Source organism: Bombyx mori, chromosome 3 (assembly GCF_030269925.1).
Source record: "Bombyx mori chromosome 3, ASM3026992v2".
In the NCBI taxonomy this organism is placed as follows: domain Eukaryota; kingdom Metazoa; phylum Arthropoda; class Insecta; order Lepidoptera; family Bombycidae; genus Bombyx; species Bombyx mori.
The window spans coordinates 2,662,858-2,688,904 of NC_085109.1; the positions used below are offsets into that span (position 1 = coordinate 2,662,858).

Genomic DNA, 26,047 nt, shown 5'->3' on the forward strand with positions numbered 1-26,047 from the left:
TTGAAACCCCTTCAAGTCATTTAATACCGTTTTTGCAGGATAGCCGTCGGAGCACCATGGTTCTTAAGGATGGTGGATCTCCATGATGACCTGGAGCTTGACTTACTCAGTAAGTATTTACAGTAGGCATCATTGCGCCTCTTTGAGATGGCAGCATGACACGAAAACCATCTTGTCGTGGTCGTCGTAAATTACATACCCGATCCGGTGGATCGAATGGTAAACAGTCGATGTCGTCCTAAGCACGTCATTACGGATCCTCCCGATCCATTAACAGTGCTTTTAGGTACCTCAAGCATCGTTCACCGTCCTCGCCGAACCCGTCACTTGCGACGAAGGGCTCGACGAGTAAATTAACCCATAGACACAGCCCACTGAGTTTTTCGTTGGATCTTCTCAGTGGGTCGCGTTTCCGATCCGGTGGTAAATTCTGCAAACCACTGCTCTTGCTTGGGCCAGTGTTAGCAACACTTCCGGTTTGAGCCCTGTGAGCTCACCTACACGTTAGGATAAAGCTGAAGTATCCTCTCAAGGCTATCAGCATACTAGTCTCAGCCTGAGAGAGTTTGTTAACATTAGCCCTAGCAAGAACAGTGCTTGGCTGATATCGGAATCGCGGCCAACTGAAAAGATCCGGCCAGAAACTCAATAGGTTGTTTCTGTGGGTTAAATAAAGCTTTAGCAGAAGTGTACCAATACCTGAATGACGCATTGCCAGTCTGTTCAAACATAGTTGGCGAACCTATTTCCGTAATCTACCAAAATTAAAAACCAATCGAAATGTAATCCAACTCATATTAATAATGAACAGCTTCGCCATTCAAACACTTATCTGGTTATAAAACGCTTCGAAACTAATATCCCGAGCAATTAAAAGTTTCACAAGGATTTAATTACAGGCCCGAATTACATTGGTATAAATTCGTAATTCTATGAGTGCGTGTTTATTGTCTCTTATATATTACTATGTAAGCTTCGTCAAACTTTTTATGAAATAGCTAAGGTTGTTTGATGAAAGTTTTGAAACAATGTAAACTCGTTCTGAAGTTTTAATTGTATTTTGATATTCTTAATTTGGCTTCGTTAGAACGATTTGTGATTTGATTATCAACTTCAGATTCTTTACTATTATCTGTTAGGCCAAGTTTACTGGCGAAATGACTGGTTGCTAGGTCAAATTCTGACTGACTCAATGGTGCAATAGTCAGCGACGATTCCTGTTGTACCGAGGGTCGTGGTTTCGATACCCAGATCGGGCAAACATTGTGTGATGAACAGGTGTTCTTGCTCTTTGTTTGAAGTATTTATTATCTATATATGTATGTATATATAAGTATGTTTATCTGTCTCTGGTACCCACAATATATTGAAGCCTAAAATGACGCCGGAGGACCGTGCGTGTTTTGGTCACAGTTATTATTATTATTATTAATTATTAATATTTACAGATTTCATATTTCTCTTTGTATCTCATGTCGAGCGATGTGATTATGCCAAATGGAAACATATCTTCTAAGTAATAATTCACGATCAACATCCACATTTTAAGTACGGTAAAACAATAAAACCCACTAAATTTATAAATTGTCGTAATTATCGTGGTATTTGAATCCGCACAGGTTGACAGACCGTTCTCATTTCTACAGCGAAGCAGTCCGACTTCGCAGACGAGGCTTCGACCACCTAATTAGCTAAATTAACAGTAACCATCCTTGCTGAACCCTTGCTCGCCCACCTGTCATGGTGAAACTGGTAAGGCCTCCGGGTCACAAGTAATCCCTCAATCATAAAAAAAGAAATCACTTGGTGCAATAAAGAAGTCAACTTACAACCACCGAGTTAAAATTCAAAGTTGAATATTTACACAAACTAGTGGTCCCGCAGTAGTCGAAATTCGACTATAATTGAAATTATAAGTTTGAACATTATTAAGGTTCTATTGTCAAAGATTATTATACTTCTTTATTCACAGATTACACCAAGACTACACTTTAGACAAATATTAATAAAGATAAACAATATTTAGTCTATTCTCAATTTGACCACAGACTAAGAAAAGTTTGACAGTAAACAAATAGCATGCATGCGTGTGTGTTTCAAGTACATGGTAGTGTGTGTAATGATTATTTTTATTGATTTAATGTATTTATGCATATTTAAAAAAAAAAATAACATTCTGCAGTCCTTCTCTATATTCTCTATGAGTTTGGGAAATATTATACTCCTCCGTCCGCGCAAATTTCGTAAAAAGGGGTACAAAGTTTTTGCTTCACGTATTAATATATAGAAGATTTGAGGGAATCCCGCCAGTAAATTTTTGACAAAAAGCGCTCGAAACTCTAGTCGGAATACAGAGTACAAAAAAATACGATAGAAAAATGTAACAAAGGAATCTGTCTACTCACTGTCTTCACCAGCGCAGGGCATGCCCGGCGCCGCCGGCACGTTCGGGAACACTGTAACAAGAAGAAATAAAAGTATTTTAACAAAACGTGATACAGCCGACAAAAGATATAAGAAGAACACTGGGTAGTTAAATGCTATTTTTAATACGCTTTTATTAGCTTCAGACGTATGGAATCTTTGAACATGATTTTGACCCCTTCAAAACGTCGGATTAACTCGAAATTTGGTATACTTATATAAGGACCGATGACAATTCAATATGAAAAAAATAATAATTGAAAAAATTGAAATTCAACTAAAAAATGAAAAATAAATAATAGTTTAAAAAAACTAACAAAATATGCTTTTATAGAAAATCCAACTAAAAAATAGAAAATAATTTTAATAAATTTGAATTAAAAATAGTGTAAGAAAAAAAAAATATTGTAAAAAAGCGTGGGGTGCTTTTCAGGATATTATCAAAATAACCCTTATTCTCATATCTGTTCATAAAATATTTATAACTACTGATACCATCATAAGGGATTACTGGTCACCCGGAGGCCTCTCCAGTTTCACCAGGACAGGTGGGCGAACAGGCTCAGCCAGGAGGGATGGGATTTGGTAACAGCTGCCCGAGCGCCTCCAAAGGAGACCTAACAATTCAAGGGCAGCTGCTTCGCGAATGATTCTACTACCGGATCGGAATCGCAACTCGCCGAGAAGATCCGGCGAGAAACTCGGCGGGCTGATGCATGGGTTAGGTTGGACGTCGAACTCTTTGCCGAGTTCGACGAGTGCGGTTACGTCAATGTCGATGAACTCACGGTGGAGTTCAAAGGCTTCACTACGAAAATGCCTACCATTCTCGAGGCATAAGGTTCTGAAGTTATCGTGGCATAAAGGATAAAACGCACGGTGAATTCGTATCGCGCGATGCGACTCTGTCCACTCCGAATCCCACACGCAGTTACCAATTTTACTAATGAAATACGTACTTAATACGAACAACTTCCACGATGAAGACATAACATCGTGAAATAAAATTCAAACTCGTAAAATTTAGAATTGCATAGATACTGGTAGGGCGGTAAGGGTAGGTACCACAACCCTGCTTATTTTCATCGTGAAGCAGTAATGCCTTTCAGTTTGATAAATGGGTCGCTGTATTATAAAACTGGGACTAAGAATTCATACCTCAAGGTGGATGGTTGCATTACCGTTGTTGATGTCTATGGGTTCCGGTAATAACTTAGCATCAGGTGGGCCGTGAGTTCGTCCACCCGTCTAGGTAATAAAATAAAAACTAGTAGAAAAATATGTATTTATTCCAGTTGCATCAACAAAAGTAGGAAAGTGTACTTTCAAAACGGATTTATATTAACCATAAAGAAGTTCCATACCGACCCGACTCTTTGCATTCTCACAGACCACAGACAACAAAACTGGCGCCAACGCGGCCACAATAGCGGCCATTTTGCACTCTTTATTTTATTTTGCACGAAACGAAATTGCATTTTGGTCTTCGGTAAAACAGAAATACTTAAAACTGGAAAGTTGAACTGCTATAGTTGTCTATCCCGACTCTTTGTTTTCTTAGTTGAAATGTTACGAGGGAATTGAAAATTTAAAGTGAACATTCAGTTAGCGCGGTTTGGCTTTTGTCGGATAAGATCCGATCTGATTTTTATGTTTGACGTTTTACCAACAGACAGATTGATTACTGTAAATATCGTAGACAATACGTACATACAATTTCCAATACACATTTAAAAATTTAATAAATATCTCAAAGCTGTACTATGTGCAAAGTCTAAAATTATTTATCCATTATTGATTTCTGGAGTACGATATTTACTTTTAAATTGTTTACGCTTACTTATGTTTTTAGAATATAATCGAAAAAAAATCAAAAAAAGATAACCAACTTTCAACAAAATAAAATGAGCATATCATTAAGTTGGTCCAATCCAATTAAGTATCCGTTGTTAAGGTTAACTCAAAGAATACTTCTGAGATAAAATTTAAATCACGCCACATGAAAAGCAATAAATAGTTTTCAAGAAATAATCATCTAAGGCAGCGGTCGGGGAACTTTTTTAATTATTACCCCCAAATATTTTTATGTCAGATGGCGAAAAACAAAAAAAAAACCAAATGCTTCTTTTTAGCATCTTTCATATTATAGCCCCCATGATAATTTTGAATAACTAAAAAAATAATTTAAACATCATTTATTCAATTTATCAATGTAATAACCTAGTAATACAAAACTGTAATAATAGTATATATATGTAATAATAATAATATATGTAATATACAGTTGAGGCAAAAAAAATCGCCCCCACACAAAATATAAGTAAGTGATAATTTCTTGTTTTGAGTTTGAAATCACAACGATTCTAAGGAAGTTTCTCTTTAATATATTATATACTTTTTACCCATAAACGTTTCATTTTTACCCCCCAAAACTTCATTTATCCCCATTTGGGGTAATTTACCCCGGTTCCCCGTCCGCTGATCTAAGGTATAGTTAGTTCATATATATACAAAAATTGTTGTGTACCATACACAAAAAAAAGTTTAATTGAGAATTTTTTACTTTTCAAGTCGTAACGTAAATAACTTTGCCAACATTGAGTAGGGACGCGTGAACACTGAAAACAATACTTAAACATTTTTATATACATTTCCCGGTGAAGACTTTTATATTTTCCGTTTTTCGTAATAAAATAAATAAATTATTAAGTTAACCTAATCTGATGTTTCTCAATCGACATTTCTGTTCAGTCCACGGCGATAACTTGACACAGTAAAGTTGTATCGATTTTCAGACACAAAATTCTAATACATTTCAATAAATTGTTCGAGATGTTTCCATCCAAATGGATCCATCGGGGTGCTTCTTGATTCAAGAGTATTTCGTTTGAAGTTACGTTTTGTACTTCAATAAGATGGCGAACATTGCACAGCCTAAGTGGTTTTGTTTTAGTGAATCGAATCATTCCGTAAGAAATTAATATTGAGGAAATAAAAAAAAAAATCAAGGACAAATCGCATGTGGTCTTTTGGTCCCAAAGCAGGATTCCCAGTACCACGGGCTCCAGAGACTGATACACATACTTATAAGTTTTAAATATACATATAAAATAAAAATGACTTATTATTTATTCGTAGGTATATGAAATGTCGCTAGCGTAGCTATTTGTAAAAATATCTTCTGTTATATGATAGGCTACATATTAAGGTACATATATTATTGCAAAGTTATTTTATAACATGAAACAGTTTTGATGACTTAATTAATCGCTTTGGTAAAATCATGACTATTTGAAAGCATCCGTCAAGGCCTACTACTATATTATTATATATTATGTATATAACATACAATTTAAATTTTAGTACTTTTGTTCTGTGCATTTAGGAGTTTAGAGGAAAAAAAATGCTTAAAATAGAATCATACTTATTTATTTTATTGACAATGTTATGTACATGAAAACTTTTGTGCTTATTCGAAATCGGAAACATCGAATTCTTTTTGAAATTTTCTTTGTGGACGCATTTTCGCATATTACCCTCATTTTAAGGTTCCTCGCACCATGTAATGTGCAATTGAATCGTAAAACTGACAGCGGTAAATTGAGCTGAATCGGTTCTCACTAATCCGAGGACAATCATGATTCGGTGATTGAATAAATTGGTGGAGGCGATTCGGTCGGTGGAGACATTTAGATTGACAATGTTGATCAGAAATCTTGAGGCGATTTTATTTGTGTGATTTTCTTTTGTTTCTTCGGATGCCTTCTCAGATTTCAACTCCTCCTTCGATCTAAAGCCTGGAGCATTTTGAGTTCTGCCACTTGGTCTAACTAATGTCTCTTTTTACATTGTCCGTAATTATAAAGTTTTCTACATGTATTTAAGTCGACACTGAAAAACGATTTCTGTACCTTTTACTAAATTTGTCAGCCAGTACTACATTATTTTCTGTAACCTGAAAGCATCAATAATTCATAATTTTGGAGTAAAACAGGGGGAGTGTGTTTATTTTAGATAATATTACAGGTCGGGCTTTTAGAATATCACACTGATTGTCTCCGTTTGTTGACAGTTCCGTTTTTCGGGATTTATTTTGTTGGACTTTGGCGATAGATGTAGTAAGAGACGTGTCATCAATCTGTTTATCTATTTATTATACAACTAACCTGTTTAATGTTAAGCGTTTTAACCTTTTTATTTGATGCTCTGCTCAACATACTGCTAGTGTCTTTTGTTGTCTTAACAAACCATCACAGGTTACCGATTACAGGATTTCACACATTACCTACCAACCTGTCGTAATTTCGCTACAAAAAGCCTTGCGTTTTTGAGACATTTTTCAGACTTTGCTCTGTTTCCGACTGTGTATTTGGTACGTCGGCATTTACTAAATGGATCAGGAGCTGGTCATAATAAAAAAACCGTGATATTCAGAAGAACGTCATAAGTTGGTAACTAGACCACTCAAAACATGGTACGTGCGATAGGTAAGGACGCCCTCCGATACTGAAACACATTTTTTAAATTCACCTTAATATACGATCAAAGTTGCGATTAATTCGATATATGCTTTAATGTATAAGAACAAAGTTTTATTTGCTTTGAAGAGCTGGTGTTCTTCACGATTGCTTTGCGGTAGAAATGGGCATACAATATTTTATGTCCGTTTACATGGATACTACTTCATCAATAGTCCATAGAAGAATATTGACTTTATCTTCTTATGTCATTACTTCTTGACTGACGGTGGTGGGGTTTACAAAGAATAGTAACTGTGTGTGCGGTACAGCAATGCGTGTTCCTATTTGAACATTGGGAAATAACAAAAAGTCTGTAAACACTTTGTGGTGTCTATGGTCGAGGGTCATTAAACGCTAATTGAGCCGCCATCTTCAACTAATCAGGCTTTGGCAAAAAGAAAACGAAATTTATGTAGAGTACTCTAGTAGCGCATACATTGCCGCGTGTTAGCCAGTGTAGCCGGTTCCGGTCCGTTTCCGGCATCCGATACAGCTCGTTAGGCGCGCCGCGCCGCAAAATTTACATAAACATTTGTTTTAGAATTTCGATAAAATGTTTGCGATCATTGCGAATCGATTTCGGCGACATTTTATTCGAAAGTAACTTTGTGTTGTGACTTGTAAAGGGCTAATTGAATTAAAATTAATTTGATAGATTATGTTGTATTTTCCGAATCTATTCGCTACCCTAAGAGGATATTCCAACTACGCTCTGATGGGTGGGTGAGCTCACGGGCTCAACCTGAGAGAATTTGTTAACACTAGGCCAAGCAAGTGCAGTGCTTTGTAGAATCTACCACCGGATCGGAATCGCAACCCACTGAGACGATCCGGCGAGAAACTTCGTGGGCGAGAATATGTAAAATTATAGCTTGTATTAAAACCCATTGGAAATCGGTTGGCATGTTTTGACGGATCACATCGTTTCTTCGAGATAACTTAATCTAATCAAGTTATTTCTAGAATATTAATGTCATCTCGAACATCGTTTTTGTAACTACCTATATAAATGTAATAATATTGTTTAAGCGGCTCTTTCTCGTATTATTCGTAGTCAAATATCTCCTCAGTGAGTCGCGATTTTGAACTCGGTGGTAGATTCAGTGAAGCACTGACCTAGCTAGGGCTAGTGTTTGCTAATTCGTCAGGCTGAGCACCGTGAGCTCGCCTACACGTTTAGTGAAGCTGAAGCTACTATAACTCCTTGATATCACGAGGATAGGTAGGCAAAAAAAGGTGATCAGGTGCATTTCAAACTGGTATACGTTACTACCGATTTTGGAACTTCAATCCACGACGTTTCAAAAGCGCTACGCCATGTTCTTCTTTGAACGAGATTTGAGGAAAGTCCTCAGCGGTAGGCAGCGGCTTGGCAGTGTCAAAGATACACTAACTTTTCGTGTAATTTACTTTTAAAGTCTCTATATCAAAGACTTTACATGTCCTTCTTCAAACGAGGCTTGTGGAGAGTATTAAGCGGTTGGCAGCGGCTTGGCTCTGCTCCTGGCATTGCTGAAGTCCATGGGTGATGGTAACTACAGACCATCAGGTGGGTCGTATGGTCGTTTGCCTACAAGGGCAATAAAAAAAAACTTGATTAAGAGGCAAAGCTTGCTGTACCTTCGATGGTGGGGATTTTGGAACTTAAATTCCTCGAGTACCATATGCAGTTCGTCTACAAAGCTAATTAAAAGATTTTTCGCGTTGGATTCCTCTCTGACGCACGTGAGTGTTGATCTTAATTCGGTCGGTTCAGAGCGAGGCAGATCGTCCATGAGATCTACAACCAGTGATTCTATCTAAACTATAATAATTACTAAGTAAATCAATGTTAAGTATAACAAAAATACACATGAAAAGCTACAAGACACATGACATTGTATTGTAAATGCGATAATGTTATCTTCAGCCGAGCCTAATGTAATCGAAGCTTCACAGACACGTACTTTGTTAAGATCAGCACGTTATCCGCCCGGTATGGTGACACGTTATTGTTACGAAAGGTTTGATATCTTCAAGGGGAATCAAGACGATTGTTTTGATTTCCTTTGACAATGGTGGCTTATCTTTGAATTGTGAATGTGTAGTCGAGGCTTGTTCGCAAGATCAAAATTGTCTCTGGTTTTTTCATGCTATTAAAGATGCCAATCGCTATGTTGTTAATTAAGATAATTACTCGTAGGACTAAAACTATTAACACATAACAGTGGTGTGAAAATTTGAAATTTCAGACCAACCGTCTCTAAGCAGATTTATATTGTTTTGTAATTAGACTACGTGACTTTTTTAAATTTATTTTATTGCTTAGATGGGTGGACGGGCTCACAGCCCACCTGGTGTTAAGTGATTACTGGAGCCCATAGACATCTACAACCTAAATGCGCCACTCAACTTGAGATATAAGTTCTAAGATCTCAGTATAGTTACAACCGCTGCTTCACCCTTCAAACCTAAACGCATTACTGCTTCACGGCAGAAATAGGTAGGGTGGTGGTACAAACCCGTGCGGACTCACAAGAGGTCCTACCACCAGTAACGCTGAACAGTTACAGAGGAAATCAATATTCATTAGCTAAGCGATATTGTAGTTACTTTTTGGGACAAAAGAGTAATACGTTCTTGCTTGAAAGCTGTGAAAGCGATTATACAATAAAATTGCGACTTCCATTTCATGCAGTTGCATTCACGTCTGTGATACGTATGAGCTTGGTAATAACTCCAAAGCAAACACCTCCGACATGTTTACTCACTTAGTGCAACGAAAAATCGGTGATTTTTAAACCAGCAAAGTAAAGCGAAGTGTTATTGGTTGTTATACTTAGTCTGGCCATAAATACTGTTACAATTAAAAATAAACAAAATATTACATTTGAATTTGGAATCTGTCATTTTTATCTGTCAGTTTTCTCATTTTGGCGCCAATACATTGTACAATATTTTGCGATATTAAAATGGAGTGGGGTGATAAAGAGAACCGAATCGCTGTGATTACACAAAGTAGGTATGGAGCCCAAATGCAATTTTTAAAACTCCCCATACGCTTGGTATTAGTAAAAATTTTCCCATGGAAAGAGTGCGTGCTTCTATTGATAAGTGGCCTCAACGTTTAAAGGACTATCGCAGCCAATGGAGACCACTTCGAATAAGCTTTTTATACTTTAAATTGTTTTATATTAAACTAACGCACTGTAAAAGTAATAAATGTTATTTACAATAGATTTTTTTTTTCTTTTGTCTCAGTATTTATGGCAAGACTAGGTATACATTGCGCGTTATATTGAAGATAAAAAAGAATGTATTTTTTTTTATTGTATAATATATTATTATTTTATTTACCGAAATACTAGTTAACATCCTTATTTTTCCAATGCCGTTCACGAGTCATGAAAAAAAAACCAAGCACTTACGTTATCTAAGCCGGAAATAATTTTAATAACTATAATGCAAATGTCAAATCGAAGCTCAAAGTATCCCCTTCTGTTAACATCAAGCAAACAAAAAGTTTTATCGTAAGTCTTGAAAGAAAGAACATTTAAATTGATAGGTAAAGTTAGTGAGTTTTACATAAGTTTTGCATTTGTTAGGTGCGTCGTGACGACGCCCTTATGACTCCGTAAATAGTATGGACTAATAGATTTACTTTTAACCAGTATACTTTTTAAGTTTGTTTTGATGAAAACCGAGCGTTAGGTTGGCTATGATTTTAATTAGGACGCGGATAAAGTTTATATGTTATGTTGTGTCAGTGATAATTTCATTTTTACTGGTGGTAGGGCCTCTTGTGAGTCCGCACGGGTAGGTACCACCACCTCGCCTGTTTCTGCCGTGAAGCAGTAATGCGTTTCGGTTTGAAGTGTGGGGCAGCCGTTGTAACTATACTTGAGACCTTAGAACTTATATCTCAAGGTGGGTTGCGCATTTACGTTGTAGATGTCTATGGGCTCCAGTAACCACTTAACACCAGGTGGGCTGTGAGCTCGTTCCACACATCTAAGCATTTTACTCTACAGCGTTCTATTAGCACATTGTGAGGCTGATGGTATCCACCATTCTAATTCCTTCTATTAGGAAATATTTCGGCTTAAAGAATAAAAAGTGGGTAGGAAAATTTATCACAGTACTTCGAAATTTAATGCTGAAGTTTTCGGCTCACGGGACGATATTTTATGACCATTCCTTTGCGGTTGAAGAAGTCCGTTTATGGAATGCACTACCCTTAAGCAGCAAATAATGTCCTTGCACAATAATATGACTCCTACGATATAACTGTATAAGTTGCTACCTATTTTGTAGTTACTTGCCTATTTTTAGTATTTATTTGTATTTAATCGTATGTAAGTCTATCTTATATTGTATTTATTTTTCACATGTGTATATAAGTATATATTTTTATGTAAGTTTATTAAGATATAGCACCGTCCATTTTAGTTTGCTTATTCCTCTCCCTGTAAGGTTGCTGGTCGCTTTCAGTGATAAGGCCGCCAATTTATGTTACGGTCTATTATTTGTGTTATATGCTTACTCTGTACATGTGGTATCCAATAAAGAGTTATATTATTATTATTAAATATCTTGGAACGATATAAAATCTAAATGATAGACGCATTATTGCAAGTGCCTTGAATTATCATCTGACACACTTAAGTTTCTAAGAATCAGGGGCTATTAATACATACTTGGTGCGCGTAAGTCGTCCATTGTCTATAATCGCTGATGATATAAAAGTTTGCAGAGAATACTCAAAGCATTGTTATATTTTTTAACTGAAAAAGGAAGCAGCTTAAAGATTTAACATGTTTTATGTGTTGCCTTAGAACTTTTTTGTAGGTGAACCGATTTTGTTTTTTTTTTGAATTAGTGCTTCTCATGTGTTCCCATTTAAATTTTATCAAGATTTTACCAGTCTTTTTTGAGCTATCTATAGTAGATATCTTGTCATTTAATTTTGTTTTGCATCAGATTTTCATTTTTGTTAAAATTTTGTAGTATTCATATATACATATTTCACCGTGATATTTAAATATTTAATCTGCATTAAAAAAATAGAGATTTCATATTTAACTATTCAATAATAAACCAACAAGTAGTGTAGTTTTAGTGAACAAAAATCTATTTACAAACAATATTGTTTAGTTTTGTTTAATCAAAAAGACTATCCCAAAATAATGGTCACCCACCGTGCACCGCTGTCTCGATAGCACACAGTGGGGTGTCTCCCTATTACTTTGTTTATCCGATACCTCACTCGACTGTGGGTTCGCAAAACTCATGCTCGAAAGCTTCCCCCTATCGTAGGTACAGTAAGCTTTTTACCTTAATTAAGTCTCTGATCGACGAACTTTTGCATGCAAAAAGTATGTATATGTGAAAAGGTTAAAGAAATTATCTACTTTTATTAACTTCCAAGGCAGAGAAGCACACAGCCCATTTTCCTTTTTTTTATGATTAAAGGATTACTGGTGGCCCTGAGGCTTTTCCAGTTTTACCAGGACAGGTTAGCGAGTAAAGGCTCAGCCAAGAGGGGTGGGATTAGCTAACAGCTACCCGAGCGCCTCCTAAGGAGACCTAACAACTCGAGGGCAGCTGTTTCGCGAATGAATCTACTACCGGATCGGAATCGCGACCCGCTGAGAAGATCCGGCGAGAAACTCAGCGTGCTGATGCATGGGTAACACACAGCCATCTGGTGCGTGCCCGTCACATAAAGACTGTGGCGTTCTCGACTGTTGAATCATGTATAATTTTGGTTGTCGGGGTAGAAGAATAGTACTGTAGGTACATACACACGCACGCACACACACACACACACATCCGTTATGTATAACTAACTGGTAGTATTATAGTATATAAAGTGCTTCTATGGAAGAGCGGAGTCTCCTAGTACAGGCTTGCACGCTTAAAAGGAGACGCCAATCAATGTATTGTTTTTGACTCGTTTTTGAAAATAAATAATTTTTGTATTTTGTAGGTATATAACGACGAAGGGAAGATCTTCCACCGAGCGGGTGCTATTACGCGGTAGACCGACGGTCCGAATGTGGTTGTTTGGAACTTGTATATATGCACGCTTATATTGAAAATCTCATAAGCGAGATTCAGGCATTTGTCAATTATATTGTATTGTATCATGTCTACCCGCCACAGTACCACCTTATCTCTTCCTAATCCCAATAGACCGTTTTACAATACACATGCCATAAAAGACGACTAAGGAATTCAAAGGAGATTGAGTGGCAGCTTTCTTTTGGAATCATACAAGCGAATTGAGATCGTTAACCGGCATTTGCGGGTAGGTACGACCATACCGCCTATCTATGTCGCAATGTCTATGCGTTCGACACCACACACCCAACATATTATCAACGTAACATTATCTATATATTAATACGTGAAGCAAAAACTTTGTATCCCTTTTTACGAAAATTGCGCGGACGGAGGAGTATGAAATTTTCCACACTTATAGAGAATATAGAGAAGAAGTGCACAATGCTAATATTTTTTTAAAATAATGCATAAAAGATACATTAAATCAATAAAGAAAACATTACACACACTACATACCATGTATTTGACGCACACACGCATGCATACTATCTATTGTCAAACTTTTGTTCTTGACGTCTGTTGTCAAATTGAGAATAGATTAAATATTGTTTGTCTTTGTTAATATTTTTTATAGTGTAGTCTTGGCGAAATTTGTGATTATAGAAGTATAAAATACAATTATAATAGTGTACAAACTTACAATTCCAATTAATTATAGTCGAATTTTGACTACTGCGGGACCACTAGTAAACTTTAAATGTACACAGAATAGATATTGGCTTTGTTTCGTCGAAGTCAGTGACGCGTTACCAGATAAACGATTTGCGTAACTCGAATTTCAATTATTCACAAAATCTACGAGCGTATTGAAATCGTTAATGAATGAAACAAGTTAAATAGTATTTAATTAAGTTGAGAAATCAATTTCGCATATTTCTCGACATAAGAACAAAGGTCGAAAAGCCATTTGATCTTTACAAATTAAACGCAAAGCTATTGTATTTATATGATAGATTTGCTACCGTCTTTTAAGTAATCGAGGAGTTTAGGGAGTATCATCGGCAAAACATTTACATCGACTATTTACCTTTCGGCACAACCATTATGATAAGAGTGTATCGACAATGAAGAAAGATTACATTAAAGGCATTATTGGACATTTTGAGTCATAAATAACAGACAGATCGTTGTCACTGGTGTTAGGACCTCTTGAGAGTCCGCGCGGGTAGGTACCACCACCCCGCCTATTTCTGCCGTGAAGCAGTAATGCGTTTCGGTTTGAAGGGTGGGGCAGCCGTTGTAACTATACTTGAGACTTTAGAACTTATCTCAAGGTGGATGGCGCATTTACGTTGTAGATGTCTATGGGCTCCTGTAACCACTTAACACTAGGGGGGCGCTGAGCTCGTCCACCCATCTAAGCAATAAAAAATAAAAAACTAGCTAACGATGTCAAACCGTGAAAATGTTGGTAGATGTAAGGAGAAGATTTTTTATATTTTTTATTATACACATCCGTGGTTTGGACAGTTTAGAATGTAATTGTAGCACCATCGCCTATACACTAGACATATTAATTAAATACATATTCAGACTGTAGTACTAATAAAATTTGAATTTTTATTGGTTCTGATTTCAGCGTTTTAGTCCTTTTTTTTATTGTCCTTGCAGGCATACGGCCATACGGCCAACTTGATGGTGAGTGGTTACAGTCGCTCATGGACTTCAGCAATGCATGGGGCAGAGCCAAGCCGCTGCCTACCGTTATTTACTCTCCACAAGCCTCGTTTGAAGAAGGACATGTCATAGCGCTCGGGAAACACCGTGGTTCGTAAACTTTAGTACGGTGATGTTGTTTTGTTTTTCTTATTGCTTAGACGTTTGTCCCATCTGAGGCTAAGCGTTTAGTGGAGCCCCTCTTCGGGCTTATACGGTGAACACCACTACCTACCTTGAGAAAGGAGTTCTAAGCTTGTAGTAGACAATGTCTATGTCAACTTATAAGCCGGGTGGCATTACTACTTTTTAGGCAGGGTACTGTAACTTACACGTGCGGGCCCAGCCACCAGTAATAGAGTATCAACTAAATAAGTAAAATTGAAATATACATATTTGATTAGAGTTATTTTAAAATGTATTACTGCAAATCGAGTGAACAACATTAAATTTAGAATAAGAAATAAACTCATCTCAATTTAGCTCCCTAAATAAAGAACGCGATAGGAATACAGAGTGGCCATGTTGGTGTTGAAATATTTCTGTTACATTTTTACTATTTATTTCGTTCATGTATTGTTTTAAATACCTATTGAAAGTCATTTGTTTTTTTACAGAACGATAATCAGTTTTGTTTGCAAATACACGACATTATTGTCAGTACCGAATAATACGCGTATTTTTTATTTTTTTATTGCTTAGACAGGTGGACGAGCTCACAGGTGGTTACTGGAGCCCATAGACATCCACAACGTAAATGCGCCACCCACCTTGAGATTTAAGTTCTAAGGTCTCAAGTATAGTTACAACGGCTGCACCACCCTTCAAACCGAAACGCATTACTGCTTCACGACAGAAACAGGCTGGGTGGTGGTACCTATCCGTGTGAACTAACAAGAGGTCCTACCACCGGTAAGAATAACCAGTATAAAGAGCAGCGGGCTTTTATGAAGAAAAAAAGCAAACGTGTGGCACTCGGGAACTGCCGCGGTAAAGCTATTGCATAGCATTTTTTATCAACTTATGCAATTATAATTAGACAATGATAATTTTATATTAAAACAATAATAAAACAAGACCACGCTATATTAAACATTAATAAAAGCAAAACATACCCTTCACACTCATAAGCTAGACCGCGCGAGAGAGAGATGGGCACACTTTTCATGATGCGCATGCAGTGTAACGTAACGCCACGCGCTTATTCACAAACACTACACAAGTGCAACGTGTGCATGTGTTGAACGCGAGCTACATGGTAGGCGGAGTGAGGGGTGTTAGGTTTTTTTCGTTACGGAATTTCATGATTCGGTCGCCGCGCTCAAGGCCCGCGATAAAAGCTATGCACTAGCTTAAAATTTATGTTTCACAAGTTTAAAGGTTTTAATTCTGTTTCTTTTCCTCGCGGTGTTCGACCGCCGTGTGCGACCTAGGTGCTAGCAATTTCGCAGAAACGAATCCATCCAATTTAAACTTCGCCAATTATAATCGTGCCGTATAAGGCGATAGCAACGAAACATTGCTTTAAAAGTTTGTTAATTATTTATATGTTTTACGTTTTTAAGTTATAACTGGACGTGCGCCCAGGTGTCCCGCAGAAGTCGAAATTCGACTATAAAATTAATTGAAATTATAAGTTTGAATTTCATTACGGTTCTATTGTCAAAGACTATTTAGTATACTTCTTTAATCAAAGATTTCGCCAAGGCTACGCTATAGACAAATAATATTAAAGATAAACAATATTAAGCTATTCTCAAATTGACAAAAAAAAATGCATAATAAAAAAAAAGCAGTCGGCACTCCTTCTCTACATTCTCTATAAGTGTGGGAAATTTCATACTTCTCAGTCTGCGCAATTTTCGTAAAAAGAGGTACGAAGTTTTTGCTTCACGTATTAATTTATAGATTAAATAACTATATTATTTCTCTATTATCTTTGTTTGTCTCTGTAGTTTTGCACTTTATACAACATAATAAGATCGTCGGATACTACAAAGAGGCAGTATCTAGGCGGTCCACCTCGCAGTGGATGGATCTTCATGGAAATACTAACTGGTGGATTACTGCTTCACGGTAGAAATAGGCAGGGTGGTAGTATCTACCCGTGCGGACTCACCAGACGACCTACCACCAAATATCTAGGTCTCTAGGTAGATGGAATAGTTATTTCGTTATATGTACATTTAAAGTCAATGTGTGTATGTATGTACGTTCCCTATACACTCCGAAAGGGCTGGACCCACTACGATGAAATTTCTGAAAATTCTCAGATTGGCTGAGCAGGTGGGTGAGTTCGGTAGCGATCATCTCTTTCTTCAATCGGTCCCTCATTGCTGAGGATCACGACTCCGTCCGATTCCGTCAACCAGCTGTCTCCATCGATCCCGTTTTGGAGCGATCATAGCCGAAGCAAAATGGACCGTGTTCAATAGTAACAATAGAAATTGTTTTAATCTAAGTTCAATCAAAGTTTAATACTAAAGAGATATATAAATATGAGTGTATTCATACTGACATCGGCGTGCGTAGGTCGGCGCTTCTATCACGACACTGAAATTCGGCAACGGAGTCAAATAGGGATATGCCACGGCGATAGTTTCACACAAACCCAAGCCGCAGTAGAATGAGTTCTGTGCGCAACTAGTGATACACTGCACTGTCTCGGACCACGGCACCGCCGGTACTTTCATATCGATACATCAACTAACCGAACACATCACTAATATAGGTCAAGGCAAACGTAATGTTAAGAAAATTACAATCGAAACTTTTTTTCAAATTAAAACACGTTCGTTTCCTTGAAAACATTTCTTCGCACTGTGTGAATTGATTAGATAAAACGCTCTTTCCAATAGAAACGCCGCGCTGATCCGCGTGATTTCTCAATGAGATATCGATGTTTTTTTTTATCGATAAGATTAAAGGGATGACCGAATGATTCGGTTCTTAAATGATACGTACATGTGTTGTCAGACAAGAGCAGGAACACAGCTAATGAGAATGCATATTTATCATCTTTCGTCGATAAGAAATGTAATGATAATGCGATAGTGTGTTTGCGCTATGGCTATGTTTATCGTACGATATAGAATAAAGATTCATATGCCCTTCCTTACAAGGTCGCGTACGGGAGCATGCTACGTGCGTGCGAGTGTTTACGTTTTGTTAATGTTAAAAGATTCAATCAGAAAACGTAGGCTCAAATATAATGCAATTTCCTAATCCAAAAATAATCGTTGCATTAAAATCATACCTATCTCACTTTGAGGCGATAGAAGCTTAGTACATTGACGTGTTTAGTTTGGTTATATGAATACTATCGCTACGATTACCGGCTCTGAATTGTTGGAGTTTAAACCAGATATGCGTAGCGAAGTGGTAAAATAAGTGTTTATTTGGCAATAGGAATGTTTCAATCTTTAGCCCTTTCGGTCAATACAACGTTAGTCGTTCTAAAAGCCCCCGTAAGAGCAAAGGTATATAAGGAAAGTGTGTTCACGAAGAGTTAACTGTACAGTGTTTTCACCGGTTTTCGCGAATGCCTTACTAATATAATTAAAACAAATTTTACAGTTTTCAATAGCGTTAAAATTCTTTGTAATGACAATAAAAACGGAAGTTTTAACTGTAAGAGTAGTTTAAATTAAGTCGACCGTATGTTAGCAGTTTTTGTGTTGTCAATGGTACTTTTTTTTTTCTTATTGCCTTTGTAGGCAGACGAGCATACGGCCCACCTGATGGTGAATGGTTACCGTCGCCCATGGACTTCAGCAATGCCAGGGGCAGAGCCAAGCCGCTGCCTACCGAAAAGCCTTTTAATTTGACCTCGGTGATTTTTTCTTAATACTCGACTGTGTAAGCAATATCTGTGTGCTTAGCGCGAGTTTTTTTACGTTCTCGATAGCGTAAAAGTTAACTCATATTTTTATGGAGTTGGAATGTTTGCTTACGTTTGCCGCTAGGGGCGCTGTATAAGTAATACTATTCTCGTTGGTGATCACGCCGGTTATCGTTCTCGTCGAACCCGTCGCTTGCGACGAAGGGCTTGACCAGTAAATTAACTCTCAGACACAGCCCACTGAGTTTCTTGCCGGATCTTCTCGGTGGGTCGCGTTTCCGATTCAGTGGTAGATTCTGCGAAGCACGGCTCTTGCTAGGGTTCGTGTTAGCAACGTCGTCAGGTTTAAGCCCAGTGAGCTCACCTACTAGTTAAGACGACGCTGATATAGCCTATCAAGGCTATCAGCTTCATCATCATCATTATTTCCTATTACCCTCTGCTGGGGTGTAGGGCTCGAATCAAATTTTTCCATTTCTTGTCCATCGGTCTTGGGCAGTCTAGTCTAGCTCCTACCACGTCAATTCCCAACACCCCTAGCTCCTGCTCCACCGAGCGACGCCATGTTGTTCTGGGGCGGCCTCTCTTCCTTTTGCCAGACACTTTCCAGGTCAGTGCTCTCTTTGATAGGTGGGTATCGGGCTTTCTCAAAGTGTGACCAATCCAATGCCACTTCCGCGTAAGGATCTCCTTCTCTATTGGTGTTTGCTTAGTGATTTAGGCTATCAGCTTAGGCACGAAAAAAAAAGGTGATCACGAAAACTAAAGTATTTGAAACGTTGAAAATACTAAGCAATCAAATAACAAACGCTAAATTATATCGTGAAAGTAGTCTTAATATGTTATAATTAATGTTCAATAAATTTCTCGTGATGCAATTCATGATCACAGATTTTAGGACTTGAGTTATTTTAAATTTAAAATAACTTTATTTGCTCAGAGTATTTTTTTCTCTCTTTCAGTTAGTTTGAGCAATGCATATAGAATTGAATATGAAAAAAATGGGATATATATTTTCTATAAAAAAATATTTTTGTTAATAAAAAAATGTGTTGACATTTGAATAAATACCAAAACGATATTTATTTAAAGCTTAAATTTAAATTTAGTAATTTTTAAGCACTTTGTAAGCATATGATTAATTTCCGTAATAAAACAAAAAGTAAAGTCATTCGATAAAGACTATTAAAAAATTTATATTGTACTCATAGATACAATCTATGAGTACGATAAGTATATAAAAAAAAATTAGAAAAAAATATATTATTATATTATTATGAATATTGCATAGAATTTTTTTAGAACGATTAATCTGAACTCATTTTCAAAGGAGACTGACTGTCTTTGCTTTTTTTCGTCTCTGAAATTTTGGCATTTAAAAAAATTTGCCCCGGGACCCGCGGGCCTAGGCGTAAATCCATCACTGCCGTCATGTCCGCAATTAAGATTTGCGAGTTTCTATCTTGTCTTTGACGAGTGTTTGTTTAGGATCGCGCACCATTCCCCTTGTTAAGACTGCCCACGGTCAAAAGATACATCTTACCTTAACAACTTTAGAGTTTGCTTTGTCAGCGGCAAAAGTTATCCCCAAAGTTAATCAAAGCGGAATTAGCATTTGAAATTTTATAAATGGAATCCACGAATCTTTAATTAATCATCGTTCTGGGATAAGGAAAATCTTTCACTTAAAAACTTTTTATTCGAAAAAACGAATTGTTTGAGCGATTCGTATTTCGATCAAAAGGAGAAGCACTGGCCTTGACAAAAAAAATATTAAAAAAAAAATCCTACAGAAAAAAATACGGTTTCCGTATTCGATCTTTTTCGTCTGTTATATTTATTATTTTGTTGGTAACATTGATTAATAACTGACAAAGGACAAGCTACCAACAAAAATATATGTCGCTGCGTATTCTAATCGAATCAAACAAATATTACGTACAGAAACACAAATGTTTACAACGTTTGCAATTGCGTATGAAAGGGAATGTTCAATATCTGAATACAACATAGAAACAGTTTAATTACGTTAATTAGATATATACCTTTGTTATTGATCTGTGTAATTAATACGTCCTTGAGGCGTTCAAAGATTAGTGAACTCATCGTTTTAGTACGTAATTTGTTTTCCACTATACACTATTGAGCTGCTAGTTTATTATAATGACTTTTGTGATGATAACCTCTTCATTACGTATTTACATTGTCAACGGCGTGATGATGATAGCGTCAATCTGTCATTCATTCATTTATCAGTGTAGCGTCATCTGTCAATTTCAAGGAGTGTAGCGTGTAGTGAAGCTAGAAGCCAAATCACTCTTCTTCCTAGTCGTACACTCTTGATAGAGCAGTCGTGGTCATATACCAGTCGAATCTTGCGACAACGATGCTCTCGCGATGCGACGCCATGTGGCACGATGTTTCGCAGAGTGAGAGCAATCATTCATGTTGGAGTGAGTCACAGATTTTATGAGGTCGGTCCATCGTGTTGGAGATCGTCCGCGAGATCTTTTGCCCTAGACTTTCCCTTGCATCTCAAACTAGAGCATGGATAAATATTGTGTCGATCCAATCTGGTTATATAGATATTCCAAGCACCGGTCACCATTCTCGTCGAACCCGTCGAATGCGACGAAGGGTTCGTCGTGATAATTAATCCACAGACACAGCCCATTGAGTTTCTCGTCGGATCTTCTCAGTGGGTCACGATTTTAATTCTTTGGTAGATTCAGCGAAGCATTACCCTTGCTGGAACTAGTGTTGCTTGCATAGGTAGGCTAAATTACGTTAGATAGAAGCCGCAAGAAGAAGAGGAACCGAAAACCTTAAACACTACTAGCGCCATCTACATTTCTAATTTAAAACTAAAACAGATTTACCGTTATCGGGCAAGTCGAAAGGCGAGAGCAAATCCCCCGGCACAGACGGGAACGGGTGACTCGCGGCCGCATTCAAGAACTCAGTCCAGAACGTACTCATCTTGTCAACTGCCGTCCAAACTAGCGACATCGTTCGCTATACCCTAAATTCACTAATCACATTTCGGGAGGAGCCGTTTTTATATACGCGCCAAAAATTATTAGTAATAATCGTGAAAATAATCAAACCGTTGGAAACCGAAAAAGCTAAACGCACTATTAAATTTGGAATAGTGTGATTTTTCGAAAAAAAAAAAAAAAACAATTTTCTTTTTGTACTTTTTTTTTTTTCGATAGCAAACAACCGTTTCGGAGGTAACCGTGTACTGTTTGGGCGTTATCGCGATACGAGCTCGTTGTCTTTGCTGTATCAATGCGATAACGTTCAGCCACAACAAATTAAATGAAAAATACGATAGTCCGTTTCGTGTGTAACATGTAAACGCTGCATCGTTATCGATTTTCCAGTAAGCACTGATTTTTCGAGCGGAAAAAGGACTTTATTTTGTGTACGTAGCGATGATACGTGAACGACGGTGAAGGAATCACAACATCGTGTAATAAAAATCAAAACCCGCAAAATTATAATTTGCGTAATTCCTGGTGGTAGGACCTCTTGTGAGTCCGCACGGGTAGGTACCACCGCCCCGCCTATTTTCTGCTGTGAAGCAGTAATGCGTTTCGGTTTTAAGGGCGGGGCAGTCGTTGTAACTATACTGAGATCTTAGAACTTATATCTCAAGGTGGGTGGCGCATTTACGTTATAGATGTCTATGGGCTCCAGTAACCACTTAATACCAGGTGTGGGCTGTGAACCCACCTATCTAAGCAATAAATAAAAGAAAACCTTCACCGACCTAGAGAGGTTAAAGTCAGGCATTGCAATAACAGTGATAATAAACAATCTGAGATATCATTTTATAACCAAAATATATAACTTACGTTAATGCGAGAGAAGGTATGAAAAACCTTAGGTTCACCTTTAAAATTCTAACAAATCTACCATTCTACCATTCTACCAATCTACCATTTTATCAGCCGTGAGTTTTCTTGAGCACACTACACCTAAATACCTAAATCTAGGGTCACAATTTTATCACCTTTCACACAGGAGACTGAGGTCTTCCTATAAACTTCGACAGCAGAAAATGCACGACAGAATTCCAACCATTATCAACATCATAAAACAAAGACTTTTTTTATGAATACATACTCATTAGGTATTTTTGTGCAAGGCCGTTTGTTATGTCTATGATTATCTATGTTTTTTATTAGAATATCTAAAACATTTTTTATGCGCGTACACAGATAACCTATATTAAAAGGAAGTAAGTAGGTTATATTTTTATGATAATTATCACTTTCGACAGATCAAGGTCGCCGAGATAAGCGAGATAAGAACGATTTAGAGACGTTGGTTTTTAATTTTTTTTCGGAAGCATTTCGTTAGGGAGTATGTAAGTATAGAGCGTGCGACCTATTGGCAACCCAGCAAATTGGTATAAAACCTTTTTTATTGTTGTGGTTTTTGTTTTCTCTGATTTGTAATTCTCTTTTTTTCGTGCTATTGTACGCGAATTATAAAATATCTAAAAAGAAAATTTTATACGCGCAATCCTCGCGAGTTTATTTATTAAGTTGCTTGCCCATCCTAATCCTACAGTCTACTACACGACCTTCATGAATGGGGATTACTGATGTCCGTAGCGTCGTAGGTTTTCTCGATACATCAGGTTATTTTGATAGCAGAAGCATAGATTCAATGTTTATAAATTAAGAACGTTTGCAGTCCATTGCGGTTCGCGGTTTATCTGCTTGTTATTTAAGCCTATATTTTTGAATTTTCTGAAGAAGTCCATGGACATCACGTCGTGATAGCCATCGCCCACCTTGAGGCAAGAGTTCCGTCAAACTGGAACGCGTGATATCTTTGCGAAAGGTCTAAGCTGGATGGTCGTACCTACGTCGGGTTAGAAGCTGTACATCACATCAAAGTTATATCATACATCGTTTCTCTTACCTTTTCTGGCTACCCTCCGTTTATCAGGCGGCTGGTCGCATAGCAAAGTCAAAAGTTCTAACAGGCAATCACTGTCCTTTTTCACCATTGTTACTGTTCACCAATGAACTTCACAGCACTTAAATTTTAACGATGCGAACGCGGTCCCCGTTATTGACAGTCGACAATAGCGAACCGTTGTCCATCGTGAGCATTTGTGAACACACGATCCGCGACTGTCACTAAATTTATACTCTCATACGACTAATAAGTACTATGATTCTTTTGTTAAAGACTATTTATTATATTTCTATAATCAGAGATTTCGCCAAGACTATGCTTTAGACAAATATTAATAAAAACAAACAATATTTAATCTATTCCCAATTTGACCACAGACAATAAGCAATAAGAAAAGTTTGACAATAAACAAATAGTACGCATGCGTGTGTGTGTGTCAAATACATGAAAGTGTGTGTAATATTTTTTTTATTGATTTAATGTATTTTTTATGCACAATTTAAAAAAGAATTTAACATTCTGTACTCATCACACTCCTCCGTCCGCGCATTTTTCGTAAAAAGGATACAAAGTTTTTGCTTCACGTATTAATTTATAGATAACAAAACTTTAACGTCAGTTATTCATATCAGATTATTAAAAAGTCGGTAACACATAATTAATCATTAACTAAATAATTAAGTTATCATCCGTAATATTCTAAATTTACGATAACATTGTACAGATACAGGTCGTGTTAATTAGGAAGGGACCTGCGTACCTGAGTTTCGGCCACATCCTGTATATAGGCGAAGGGTGGCTTTTCATAACGACTTATCCGAGCTTACACTGCCGCCATGCCGCCGTGAAAAGGAAAACATTGAGCACTATCTATTTTCATTTAACTTTAGTGTACGTTAATTAGGATGTTCTGAAATTAAGACTTTAACGACATAGATACAACCGTTACTATTCACACGAACCATATACAAACGTATATATTTATTACGTAGCGTTTATATACCAGGACTCTACGCGAACAATTCTGGTTTCGCTTTGACTGATGGACGAACTTATAGGGCTGAGAGAGTTTGCTAACATCTGCCCTAGTCCTATTTCAATCGTGACCCACTGAAAAGATCTGCCGACAAACGCATCATCATCATTATCCCGCCCTTCTCCCAGCTACCTGGGGTCGGCGCAACATGTTTTCTCCTTCCATACTCTTCTATCACATGCCATTTCTTCGCTCACTCCTCTCTTACCCATATCGTCTTTCGCAATCCATCAATTTCTACTTAGGTCTAACTCTTCCTCAATATCCTTTCACATTCATAGTTAACATTTTCTTACCAACCTCACTTTCATTTCGTCTCATCACATGTCCATACCATCCCAAACGCGCACTTCTCAGCTTCTCTGTCACAGGTGCCACTTTCAGACTTCCTCTAACATATTCATTCCGTATTCTATCCATTCTCGTTACTCCTCACATCCATCGCAGCGACACTGCCGACAAACTCAATGGGTTTAAAAATCAAATGTATCTGTTACTAATTTATAGTTTCCTACGCTACTTGAATAGCAAGTTCCTCTATCTCTCTTTAATACCAAAGTCAGAAGAAGAAAGCCGATACATAAAGATTCCGGTTTGCTATGTACATATATGCTACATGTAGAATACCTTTTGGCATCTTGCTAGTCTAGCGTGGATTTACAAATGCACCCGGTATTTTGCGCATAAGTGAGCCCACTACCCTATCTATATCTGCCGCCTAACATATCGAGACAAAAAGACGTTTCCAGAACGTTCTTTAATGACCTCCAAAAAAAAAAAAAAAACTACCTTCAAATCTCTTTTGAAATGAGAATTTTATTAATTGGTCTAATCTAACCAATTATTTGTTAATGGAAGGTTTCTCCGAATTTACTTTCATGTGTACGTGTTAGTCCGCTTCGATATTATCAGGTACGGTTGTACCCGACCATAAGCCACACGAAAACATTATTTGTTTACGTGACCCGTATTATAAGTTTTTATTTTTGAGGCTTGCGTAATGTGATTTTTGTTCGAGTGCGTTATTACGCCATCAAATCGGCAAACTTATAATAGTCGTCGTGGCCTAAGTGATAAGATGTCAGGGGAATTTGTCAATCGAGAGATTTACCGGTGTTCGAATCCCTGGTGGCAGGTACCAATTTATCTAATGAAATACGTACTTAACAAATTTTCACGATTGACTTCCACGGTGAAGGAATAGCATCGTGTACTAAAAATCAAACCAGCAAAATTATAATTTGCTTAATTACTGCCTACTTCTGGCGTGAAGTAGTAATACGTTTCTGTTTGAAGGGTGGGGCAGCTGTACTATACTGACCTTAGAACTCATATCTCAAGGTAGGTAGCATTTATGTTGTAGATGTCTATGGGCTCCGCTAACCACTTAACATAAGGTGGAATATGAGCTCGTCCAACCACCTATGCAATAAAAAAATAATAAAAAAAAACTATATTTAACAATGTTGTTTGTTAAGTTCCTATGTTGTCTATGGAGTTGAGTTAGAGTTTTCTGCGGTTGTCGAG

At 37.3% G+C, this 26,047-nt stretch overlaps 1 protein-coding gene across 1 annotated transcript in view; it reads right to left on the reverse strand.

The window, feature by feature from the left end:
• The window catches only part of Apkc (atypical protein kinase C), a gene marked incomplete at its 5' end in the record, with an annotated part of 203,402 nt that overhangs the window by 13,906 nt on the left and 163,449 nt on the right, over positions 1-26,047 (reverse strand). Inside the window, 1 exon segment of the mRNA NM_001043458.1 lies at positions 2,406-2,456. Within this exon segment, the coding sequence (NP_001036923.1) occupies positions 2,406-2,456 (51 nt within the window).